This window comes from Otolemur garnettii, unplaced genomic scaffold (assembly GCF_000181295.1).
Source record: "Otolemur garnettii isolate 467f Iridium unplaced genomic scaffold, OtoGar3 scaffold00263, whole genome shotgun sequence".
Lineage (NCBI taxonomy): Eukaryota > Metazoa > Chordata > Mammalia > Primates > Galagidae > Otolemur > Otolemur garnettii.
Window position 1 is genome coordinate 416,088 of NW_003852658.1, and position 12,196 is coordinate 428,283.

At 46.7% G+C, this 12,196-nt stretch overlaps 1 protein-coding gene across 4 annotated transcripts in view; it reads left to right on the forward strand.

Annotated features, from left to right (window-relative positions):
* Window positions 1–5,654, forward strand: part of ECE2 (endothelin converting enzyme 2) — a 38,549-nt gene extending 32,895 nt beyond the window's left edge. For all 4 annotated transcript variants that reach the window (XM_012813428.2, XM_003802853.3, XM_003802852.3 and 1 more), the window contains 9 exons: window positions 403–513; window positions 1,788–1,886; window positions 1,992–2,069; window positions 2,938–3,041; window positions 3,238–3,348; window positions 3,457–3,524; window positions 3,693–3,883; window positions 3,988–4,083; window positions 4,732–5,654. In XM_012813428.2, coding sequence (XP_012668882.1) covers window positions 403–513; window positions 1,788–1,886; window positions 1,992–2,069; window positions 2,938–3,041; window positions 3,238–3,348; window positions 3,457–3,524; window positions 3,693–3,883; window positions 3,988–4,083; window positions 4,732–4,908 — 1,035 coding nt within the window. In that variant the 3' untranslated portion in view covers window positions 4,909–5,654. The remainder of the gene's footprint in view (window positions 1–402; window positions 514–1,787; window positions 1,887–1,991; window positions 2,070–2,937; window positions 3,042–3,237; window positions 3,349–3,456; window positions 3,525–3,692; window positions 3,884–3,987; window positions 4,084–4,731) is intronic.
* Window positions 5,655–12,196: the final 6,542 nt, after the last annotated feature.

A 12,196-nucleotide genomic window follows, 5' to 3' on the forward strand; every position in this document is an offset into this window, starting at 1 on the left:
AAAAAAAAAAAAAAAAAAAAGATGGGATTGGAACCCACAATTCCTCCAGCCAGATGGAGGAAGCTGAGTGACTCTCAAGTTTCTGGTACAGGAGACTGGATATAAGACTGAGATGTGGGTCTGAGCAAAGGAACTCGAAACTTTTGACCCCAAGGGGTCTTTTAGAAAAGTGAGAAGATAGTGCTGAGAACAGAGTGGGCAGCATGTATGTTCCTGAGGAGGTTTCACTGCTACATTTGGCACAATTCCAGATACTGCCCTTTGTTTTCCCCAAGGGAGAGATGGCATCCCAAACCCAGGACTCTGTAGTCCAGAGCTGGGGTTACCTGCAGAGACAGAGAAAGGCCCTGGAACTGTAGGACAGGGCCATCTCGGAGGCCCTGACCTTTTGTCCTTTAACAGTCCTGCGTGCCGAGATGGCAGACTTGCATCTCCAACACAGATGATGCCCTTGGCTTCGCTTTGGGGTCCCTCTTTGTGAAGGCCACATTTGACCAGCAAAGCAAGGAAATTGTGAGTCTTCAAGGTTCTTCCAATATTACTTCTTGTTTTATTTAAAATTCATTACTCAGGCCAGGTGTGGTGGTTCACACCTATAACAGAGAGGCTAAGGCAGGAGGATCCCTTGAGCTCAGGAGTTCAAGACCAGCCTGAGCAAGAGCAAGACCCCCCAACTCTACTAAACATAGAAAACTTAGCCAGTTGTCCCAGCTACTTAGGAGGCTGAGGCAGGAGGATCACTTGAATCTAAGAATTTGAGGTTGCTGTGAGCTACCACAGCACTCTAGCCTAGAGCAACAGAGACTCTTGTTTCAAAAAAAAAAAATTCTTTTTAAAATAAAATAAAATTCAGGCTTGGAGCTGGTAGCTTGAGTGGCTAGGCACCAGCCACATACACCAGAGCTGACAGGTTCAAATCTATCCTGGGCCTGCCAAACAACAACAACTACAATCAAAAAGTAGCTGGGCATTGTGGCAGGCACCTGTAGTCCCAGCTACTTGGGATCGCTTAAGTCCAGGAGTTGGAGGTTGCTATGAGCTGTGATGCCACAGCACTCTACCCAGGACAACAGCTTGAGGCTCTGTCTTAATAGTAATAATAATAATAATAATAAAATAGAATAGAATAAAATTCACACACAGCCAGAAGCAATGATTCATACCTGTAATCCTAGTACTTTGGGAGGCTGAGGTGGGAAGATTACTTGAGGTTGGGAGTTGGAGACCAGCCTGAGCAAGCAGTATATCTTTTTTCTATAAAAAATAGAAAAATTAGCTAGGCCTGTAGTCCCAGCTACTGGGGTTGCAGAGGCAGGAGGACCACTTGAGCCCAGGAGTTTGAGTTTGCAGTGAGCTGTGATTATGCAACTGGACTCTAGCCCAGACAACAGAGTAAGACTTTGTCTTAAAAACAAACAAAAAAATAGATAAGTAATACAAAAAACAAAATTTATTATTCATATATGTGTGAACATATAGAAAAACAACTAGAAAGATATTCATAAACAAGTGCTTTGGGCATTGGGATTATGAAGGTCTTTCTTTGGTCCTTTATAGTTTTCTGTATTTTCCAATTTTTCTACATGTATAATGAGTTAATGTTGACTGTATATCTAGAAGAAATACTAGGTACATATTAGGAGATGATAATGGATATGCTTAAAGTATTATGTATAAGATGTTTATGGCACCATTGTGTCCCTCCAGGAACAGGGCACCAGGGTGGATGGAGGAACAGGAAGGCATGAAGTGCAGGGAGAGGCTGACTTGTGCTTTTTCCCTCCCAGGCAGAGGGGATGATCAGTGAAATCCGGACTGCCTTTGAGGAGGCCCTGGGACAGCTAGTTTGGATGGATGAGAAGACCCGCCAGGCAGCCAAGGAGAAAGTGAGCCATGGCTAGCATTGGGGCGCCATCTTGAGGTGGGGATGGAGCATAGAATTTTGTTGCTGGGAATCTTGGGGAGGGAAACCCTTAATCTGGTTTCTACAGGCAGATGCCATCTATGATATGATTGGTTTCCCAGACTTCATCCTGGAGCCCAAAGAGCTGGATGATGTTTATGATGGGGTGAGTACCTGTGCTTACCAGGACTGAACTTTAGCAATGTGGAGGACACAGTTCTCTGTGCTTAATAACTGGGGCTCAAGTACTGGGTCCTGTCAGGCAGATGGAAACAACCAACACTGCTCAAGTGTTGACTTTGTGCTAGACTACAGGCCAGACAACAGTGAAAAACAGTGTTAATAACCAAGGATAAAATCATGTTTCTACCCCTAACTGTAACCTTGGACAAGACTTCTTGCTAGGCGAGGTGGCTCACGCCTGTAGTCTAGCACTTTGGGAGGTCGAGGCATGTGGATCGCTTGAGCTCAGTAGTCAGACCAGCCTGAGCAAGATCAAGACCCTGTCTCTACTAAAAATAGAGAAACTAGACAGGCGCTGTGGTGGGCGCCTATAGTCCCAGCTACTTGGGAGGCTGAGGCAAGAAGATTGCTTGAGCCCAAGAATTTGAGGTTGCTGTGAGCTATAACGCCATAGCATTCTACCCAGGGCATCAGAGTGAGACTCTGTCTCAAAAAAAAAAAAAAAAAGTTAAAGTTAAAAAGAGACTTCTCCATGGCTTCATTTCTTTATTTGTAAAATGGGGGTCCTACGAGTACCTATGTCATAGGGTCACTTTGAACAGAAAAGGTAGTATATGTATGTACATACTCAAAATCTCACAACAACCTATGAGGGTTGTAAAAAACACAGCATCTGCAACATAGTGCTCGCTCTTTAAATATTGGCAACTATTATTTACTAGATATTTTTCTCCCATTTTACAGGTGAGGAAACTGAGGCTTGGAGAGGTACTAATTAGTAGCTAAGCTGGGACTGTTATCTTCTCCAATGTTGTCTCTTGCTTGCTTTCTACTTCTTGCCATTCCCATAGTATGAAGTATCTGAAGATTCTTTCTTCCAAAACATGTTGAATTTGTACAACTTCTCTGCTAAGGTGATGGCCGACCAGCTCCGCAAGCCTCCTAGCCGAGACCAGTGAGCATGGGGGCAACAGATACTTGGGGCAGGCAGCAGAAGAGCTGGGGGAATGTTTCCTGGCATGGGGGAAAGAGGTGGCAAGACTGATCCTAGTCCTGAGGCACAGGGCCCTTGCAGGAGCCAGGGTAGGACTGCTGGGTTGGGAGGGACATCAGGAGAGCCAGAACCTAGCCTCTCCCTCTTCCTCCCCCAGGTGGAGCATGACCCCCCAGACAGTGAATGCCTACTACCTTCCAACTAAGAATGAAATTGTCTTCCCTGCTGGCATCCTGCAGGCCCCCTTCTATGCCCGCAACTACCCAAAGTGTGTCGGAGGCAGGAGGGGGCTTCATGCCAGGGCCTGAGCCTATGGGTGATCTGGGATTCAGAAGTCTCCTTGCCTTGTCCTCACTCAGTATTCCTCACCTACCAGGGCCCTGAATTTTGGTGGCATTGGTGTGGTAATGGGCCATGAGTTGACACATGCCTTTGATGACCAAGGTAGGGTCTATGGTGTTGTCTCCACCATCCTGGAATTCCCAGTGGCTCCCATGAGGCCTTGGGGAGTTGGGGGCAGGCCCCAGGGGCACTGGAGTCTGTGGACCAGGGCTGGTGGGCTTGCTCCTGCCCCCAAAGTCTTGGTGGGGTGCAAAGGTGAGTTCTCCTCAGGTCGAGAGTATGACAAGGAAGGGAACCTACGGCCTTGGTGGCAGAATGAGTCACTAGCTGCCTTCCGGAACCACACAGCTTGCATGGAGGAGCAGTACAATCAGTACCAGATCAATGGGGAGAGACTCAACGGCCGCCAGACACTGGGGGAGAACATCGCTGACAATGGGGGGCTTAAGGCTGCCTATAACGTGAGTGGCCTGGGTGGACCTCCAGTGGCTGAGGCCCACTGGTCTGGGGTATAAGGGTGTTGGGTATAAGTGGGCAGCCCTTGCCACCCTCTGTTCCTCCCCAGGCTTACAACAGATGGCTGAGAAAGCACGGGGAGGAGCAGCAGCTGCCAGCTGTGGGGCTCACCAACCACCAGCTCTTCTTTGTAGGATTTGCCCAGGTATTGCCCTGCTGGGAGGTCTGGAGTCTGCCCCTTCTTTCTGCATTCACTTAAGTAGTCATTAGAAGAGTGGGACATGCCGGAAAAGGGCTGGGTATTGGGCTGGAGCTGGGGTGTGGGAGGTGGCTGGGAAGGCCTGTGTCAATGGCAAGGCCTCTTGGCTGGGGCCCATGACAGCAGCTTGAGGAGGCCTGAGGAGGAGGTCTCCAAAGGCATGGCTGCTATGCTTGAGGGGTAGAGGGAGCAGGCATTGGTCCTCACCACATTCCTGTGAGGGAGGTATGGAGGAGGACACTAAAACTTGGGGAAACAAAGTGGCTTTTCCAGAGCTGCCCATAGGTAAAGTAAGGGGTAGAGCAAAGACTCAGGCAGCTTTGCACCACAGCAGGTAGCCTATGGGTACTCTGGTTTTTCCTCAGCTGTGTATGTCTAGGGCAGCTTTGGAAGGGCTTCAGGGAGGAGGCATGTGTTTGCCCCCCAGGTGCTATCAGCAGAGGGGAGTTGGGATGCAGGCTAAGCCCTTTGCAGTGTCCCTGAGGCCTCCTGAACTGAGGCGCAGCAGAGGTGCTTGGTGCCCAGGATGGTTCTGCTATAGCCAAGTCTATGCCTAGTCCCACCATATATCCCTATGTCTGTCCTTGCCTGTAGGTGTGGTGCTCAGTTCGCACACCAGAGAGCTCTCATGAGGGGCTGGTGACTGATCCCCACAGCCCTGCCCGCTTCCGTGTGCTGGGCACTCTTTCCAACTCCCGTGACTTCCTGCAGCATTTCAGCTGCCCTGTTGGTTCCCCCATGAACCCAGGGCAGCTATGCGAGGTGTGGTAGACCTGGCTTGGGGAGGAATGGCTGGCTGTTGCCAGGGGCTGGGGCAGTTCTCCCAGAAAAACTGTTTGCTCCAGAGTTGGAAGAAAGCAAATGCAAGCTGTGCTGGGCCCAGTCCCTCTACACCACAGGTGACATGAGTACCAGTCCCTCCATAACTACCACATCGTGCCTCTGCATTGGGGGTGCCTCCAGCAGAGCCCCACCATTCACTGTGACATCCTTTCATGTCACCCTTCCTGGAAGGGGTCTGGGCAGGAGTGCCAGTTATGCCTCCTCTGGCTCCAGCTCACTCATGGGATTGCTATGCCTGCCCCCCTCTGACCTTGCGGGCCCTGTGTGTTTGTGCCTCCCGCTTTTCCCCAAGCCTTGCTCAGTGCTTCCTTCAGCCCCACCCTTGGTGTTACCTCCACTCTCTGACTCCTTGTCCATGTGCTGTTTGTTCCCAGTACTGCTGCCAGCTCTCACTGACAGGTGCATTGTGCTCGGCTCCTAGGGGAAGCCTGAGGGCCCGTGGAAGCTTCCCTCTTGCCCCCTGGTTCCCTGGGCCAAGAGAGAGGAAGTGTGAATGCATAGGGCAGCCATTCTCAACCTGTGGGTTGCGACCCACAAGAACTATATTAAAGAGCAGCGGCATTAGAAAGGTTGAGAACCACTGGCATAGGGGATGTTGGTTCCTGTGTCTCAGGGTACAAGTGTTAGGGGTGACTGATTGCTCCTGAACCAAACAGGAAAACAGAGCAGGGAGAGAGAAGAATAGAGTTTATTTTTATAGGGAAGAGGGTGGGGGAGGGTGTGGACTTGGCCCTATAGGACCCTGTGCCAATAAATAGACATGTATCAGTTGGCCTGTCTCTTCCTTCAGTCCTGTTTTCATTCATCCATTCACTTGTTCCACCAGTATTTATCAAGTAATTACTGTATGCCAGGCACTAGACACTCACTTGCCAGATATTGGGGCCTATAATTTGAAGCCCTGAAAAGACAAAAAGAGGCAAGGTGGAGGAAAAGAGTGAAGTGGAGTCTATCTAACAGGGCAGAGTACATCCTCTGCTCACTGGCAGCCATTGCTTCATGGCCAGCTGTTCTCTAGCTGAAAGGATTTGCTGATCCCCTCAGCTGGTGCACGCAGCTGGGTTTCACACTGAATCCAAGTAACCACCAGGCCACAGTCGGCTTAGAAGATGGGTGACCCTTACCCTGTGGTGGAGGGAAGCCGTGGCCAAGGTAGTATATCACTCCCTAGAGCTCAGAACCCTGACCTCTGCTTGTAAATAAGAAGCCAACATTTCCTTGTAGCCTGAAAGGCCCAGAGCTCCTAAGTCAGTCATTCTGCTTATACTCACTCATCAAGGCCTACCAAGCACCAGGCACAGAGACCACAAATATGGCTTCTACCCTCCAGTGTGAGGGAGAGTAAAGTAACATTTACTGAATGTTACTAGCACTCTTATGTTCCAGGCACCTGTGCTACATGGCTCATTTCTTTATGCATTTATCCTTTTATACATTTGCAGACTTATTTTTTTAGAAATATATCGATCAATCCAGGCATGGTGGCTCACGCCTATAATCCTAGCACTCTGGGAGGTTGAGGCGGGTGGATTGCCTGAGCTCATGGGTTCGAGACCAGCCTAAACCAGAGCGAGACCTCGTCTCTAAATAGCCAGGCATTGTGGCAGGCGCGTGTAGTGGCAGCTACTTGGGAAGCTGAGGCAAGAGGGTTGCTTAAGCTCAAGAGTTTGAGGTTGCTGTGAGCTATGATGCTTCAGTAGGGACTCTACTGAGGGTGACAAAGTGCGACTGTCTCAAAAAGAAAAAAAAAAAAATATATGTATGTATAGATCACCAATGATATTTGTAGCAGGCACTGGTGATACAAAAATGAATAAGATGGGCAGGGAGGTGCATCTGTAGTGACCTCCCAGCTACTCAAGAGGCTGAGGTGGAAGGATGGCTTCAGCAGAGGAGTTTGAGGCCAGCCTGGGCAATATAGGGAGATACTATCTCTTAAAAAAGAAAAAAGAAAGAAAGAAAGGTGGCAGAATGTGGTGGGTCATGCCTATAATCTTAGTATTGTGGCAGGCTGAGGAGGGAAGATCCTTTGAGCTCAGAAGTTCAAGATAACCTGAGCAAGAGTGAGACCCCATCTCTAATAAATAGAAAAATTAGCTGGTGTAGTGGTGGATGCCTGTAGTCCTAACTACTTAGGAAGCTGAGGCCGAAGGACTGCTTGAATCCAAGAGTTTGAAGTTGCTGTTAGCTATCATGCCACAGTACTATAGCTTGGGCAACAGAGTGAGACTCTGCCTGGGGGAAAAAAAAAGGAAAGAAAAGTAAGATGAATACGATGGGTGCTATTTATCATTCCTTTTCTATTGGCATTGTCAGCTTCATGAGCTCACCTAATTCTCTCAGCAATCTAATCTGTGAGTACTCTAGCCTTCATTTTATAGATCTAACCCTAACCACTTCACTCCAAGGAGACTGGGACTGAAATTAAAACTCTGATAATTGTGTGAGCTTGAGCCTGTTCACTGATCTCCGTGAGCCTCAGTTTCTTCATCTATAAAATGGGAACTACAGCAAAATAGTAGGAAGAGTCCAATCTCAATTATTCAGTGCTCCCCAAGGTGCAAGTTGGGAGTGTGTTGAGTTTGGAAGGGAAAGAGTGAAAGCTGTGGCAATGATTGGTGCTGGCAATGATCCCTGACCTCTCAGTGATGGCACAAGCATGTGTCCCACAATTTATATCCTGCCCTAGCTCTTTAGGGCACCAGACTGACCCCTAAAGAACTGTATGTGGATCTTCATCATATTACCTGAAAGCGCTGGCTGCTCACCAAGAGAAGGAAATAGCTGACAATTCAGAAAGGAGCTCAAAATGTCTTCTGGAACTCCTTGACGGAGGGGAAGCATGGCCTGAGCCTCCAGGATGGGACAGTAAATTGTATTGGAAAGAGGAGGCCCATCACACCTGGAGACCTGGTCTGGCTCCAGCTCTGCCACCCTCTAGCAGTGTGACACTAAGCATGGCTCATCTCTTCTCCTCTTTTCAGTCTCAGTATTCTCAGCAGTCTGTAAAATAAGTGGATCAGTTGAGACCATCTCTGAGGACTTCAGCTTTAATGCCTTTTTTTTTTTTTTGAGACAGAGTCTCACTTTGTCACCCTTGGTAGAGTGCCATGGTATCATCATAGCTCACAGCAACCTCAAATTCTTGGGCTCAAGCAATTCTCTTGCCTTAGCTTCACAAGGAGCTGGGACTACAGGTGTGCACCACCATGCCTACCTAGTTTTTTCTATTTTTAGGAGAGATGGGATCTCACTCTTACTCAGGCTGTTCTCAAACTCCTGAGTTCAAGGAGTTCACCTGCCCACTGTGCCAAGCCAGCTTTAAGGTTTTAAGAAGTGAATCTGTGAGCTTAGAAAACTCCAGAACCCAAGAGAGATTTTAATAAATCACTTGCAAAGTTTGGGTGTTGCACAGTGGATGAAGTAAAGTCTTGCCTTTCCCCTTAATTTTACACCTAATTTTAGAGGCCAGCTTAGGTTCCTGACCAGCTGGCCAATGTAGTATTAAAAGTTCACACTGCATGAAGGTCCAAGTGTCAAATGATGATAATGATGATGATATAATAATTGCCAGCTTTCATTTACTAAATTCTTATTTTGCTTAAGCTTGTATGCTAAGCACTTAAATATCATCAAATGCCCCCAACAATTTTACAAGTGGAGATATAAGGAAAAAGATTACATAACTTCCAATGTCAGACAAGACAGATTTCATTAAAGTCAGATTTGGAACTGAGATGCTCTTAATCACCATTAGTCACTCTTTAAGTCATGGCAGGATTAAGAGTCAGACACAGACATCTTCCCTCTGGGCAATTTCATCATGCGTCAGAGTGGGACCATCATCAGCAGGTGCATTTCCATGCAACTCAGTTCCCCTGGGCCAGGCACCTGTGACAACTAGACAGCTGCAGGAATCATAAGCATACATTGAGCTGAAGTTAAGCCAGGCACCTGTTTATTGAGCACTCTGCAGGTGCTTGTTCCAGAGGCAAGGCAAGGCAACATCAGAAGACAGGTGTAACCTTTACCCTTACTAACCCTGTGAGGCTAATGAATATAATCTGCGATATGTTCTGATGTGTTGACGTAGCAAGAGAAATAAAGGATGGCATTCCTGGGTGGACACAAGAGAGTAATAATTGGTTAAGCACTGGGCCATCCCCTATGGATTCCCACTGGGAAGTCTGACTAATTCCTATCCACAATAAAGTAACATATGGCAAAAAGTGTGATTTCACACTTGGTAGCACTCTAGAAATATAAGGCTGGGAGAAAGTCTGCCATGAAAACTAGCACAGTTTCAGTGGGCCCACCATGATTCACAAATGGAGAATCCCGATGATTTTCTAACACCCAGCTCTGGGCTCCAAATAGAGCCCTCAGTAGGATGTTATATATGAAGATAATTCTGTGAAGGAGAAAATGGATGAAAATTAAAAAATAAAGTTCTGTGAAGGAAGAAATGTGTCAAAATGAAAAAAACAACTTAATAATAAAGTTCACGTGCAAAATGAACTTTATGGCCACTCTGTATACCCAAAGATGACCTAAAGATTAATACAAAGCCATTCATTCAGCGAGGCCTACCACAAGCCAAGCATCAGGCTGGGTGCTAGGGGCTCAAACGTGAATGAGACACAGTTCCTGTCTTTCAGGAACTTAGAGCCTAGGAAGGAGAGGTATGTGCTAAGCACAGGGAAAAAGTGAATAACCTAGAGCAGGATAGGAAAAACTTCTTGGATAGGTGACACTCAGCTGGAGCTCAGAGGACAGAAGAACTTATTAACTGAAAACAGCAAAGGGTGTTCCATATTGAGGGATACCAATGTAAAAAGGCCAATAAGCTTGAATGGGTAAGGCATGTTCAGAAATCATGAAATGTTTAGGATTATCAAATGGGAGTAAATGCAAGGGGCATAATGAAGGATGAAAGTCTAGAGAAGGGTAGGTATGAAAAGAGAGACTGTAACATCTGCTGTTTTTCCTGGGAATTAACAAGAAGGGCCACAATACAATCTAGCCGTTTGGACCAGGCATGGTGACTCATGTCTTTAATCTCAGCACTCTGGGAGGGATAGGAGGGAGGATCCCTTTAGCTCAGGAGTTGGAGACCAGCCTGAGTAAGAGCGAGACCAGTCTCCACTGAAGTCAGAAAAGATAGCCAGGCATTGTGATGAGGGCCTGTACTCCCAGCTACTTGGCAGGGTGAGGCAAGAACATTGCTTGAGCCCAAGAGTTTGAAATTACTATGAGTTGTGATACCACGGCATTCTACCCAAGGTGACAGAGTGAGACTCTTGTCTCAAAAAAATAAAAATAAATAAAATAAAATATAATACCATTTGAAGGATATCACACAAAGACAGTAGTAAACCAGTAGAAATGGAGCAATGGGTGGTGCCTGTAGCTCAAGCAGTTAAGGTGCCAGCCACATACACAGGAGCTGGCGGGTTCGAATACAGCCAGGGCCCGCCAAACAATGACAACTATAATCAAAAATAGCCGGGCATTGTGGCAGGTGCCTGTAGTCCCAGCTACTTGGGAGGCTGAGGTAAGAGGATCACTTAAGGCCAAGAGTTTGAGGTTGCTGTGAGCAGTGACGCCATGGCACTCTACCCAGGATGACAGCTTAAGACTCTGTCTCAAAAAAAATAAAGAAGGAAAGAAACGGAGCAATGCTGTATGCTGCTAGGAGCATTTCTGGTGTTACGTAAGTGATGGCTGTGGGTTGAATGGTTCTCAGGTAATTGAGTCATTCATAAGTTCTATAGCAGAGTACTAATGTAGTTCTATAGCATAGGCCACGTTTTGGGAGCAGCATAGTAGGCTGGCTTATGGATGGAATTTTAAGGGAGGAAAGAACTGGCTCCTGATTGGAGAGCAGTTTGGGCATAAGGGTGGTAATTGACCACATGGTAGGAAGGAGCACCCCTGGGAGGACAACTTAGCTGACATAAAGCCTATGGCAAGGACATTAATATTATCAAAGCACCTTGAAAGTAACTCCCAGACATCTGCATTTGGCTAGAGGTGGGGAGAAGCAACAAGAATGTTTAACTTAGCTCTCCAAATTGCAGGTAGTAGAAAAATAAAATGACAACTGCCTCCTTTCTAGTTGCCAGGCACCTAGGTAGGCACTTTATATACATTGTCTCATTTAATTTTCATGACAACTTATAAGACTTTATGACTCACATTTTAAAGAGGCAGAAACCATGCTGATAGAGGTTAAGTAGGTTGCCCAAGTCTCTCAGCTAGTTAATGACAGAATTTAGTTTAAAATACCACATCTGTCTGTGTTCTCTCATCCTCATCCTTTTTATTTTGAAATGTTTCAGGGCAGCGCCTGTGGCTCAGTGGGCCCCGTATACCGAAGGTGGCAGGTTCAAACCCAGCCCCAGCTTTGCAAACTGCAACAAAAAAATAGCCAGGCGTTGTGGTGGGGCGCCTGTAGTCCCACCTACTCCGGAGGCTGAGGCAAGGGAATTGCCTAAGCCCAGGAGTTGGAGGTTGCTGTGAGCTGTGACGCCATACCACTCTACCAAGGGTGATAAAGTGAGACTCTGTCTCAAAAAAATGAATGTTTCAAACTTACAAGAAAGTTGAAAAATAGTACGATATTGACTATTAATTTACTCTTCATCTGGAGTCACTTGGGCTTTATGCCATAACATCACCTTGTCTCCCCTAAGGTACTGGTTGGGATATGACTGGCAGATAGCACAAAATCTGTGATATGATAAAAGGAAGTCACAGGAAAAGGAGAGATTTAGGAAAAATCCTTCTACAGGTGACTAAAGAAAGCATGAAAATGTATGGACATCCTGGAGGGAGAGAGAAATTGGCAGAACTGTCCCAGCAGACTAGGGCTGTGGGTATCATTAACAATGGAAATGTAAAATTATCCATAGATTCCAAACACTGAATAGAAAAGAGATTGCAATAGGTTTTGAAAATGGATTCAGACCTTTATATCTGTATCTATGCAAACATGTAGTCAACATTCAATCAGTGCAATGTTGTGCTCTGTGTGTATTAACACTGCACACCTTACTTAATGTGTTCCATGTGAAGTTCTATTGTGTTCTTCAGTGCCCATAAAATAAGACTCTAAGCCAAGTGGTGAGTGTTCCACTTCTTTTTTTTCCTGCAGTTTTAGCCAGGGCCAGGCTTGAACCAGCCACCCCGGTAAATGGGGCCAGCACCCTGCTCC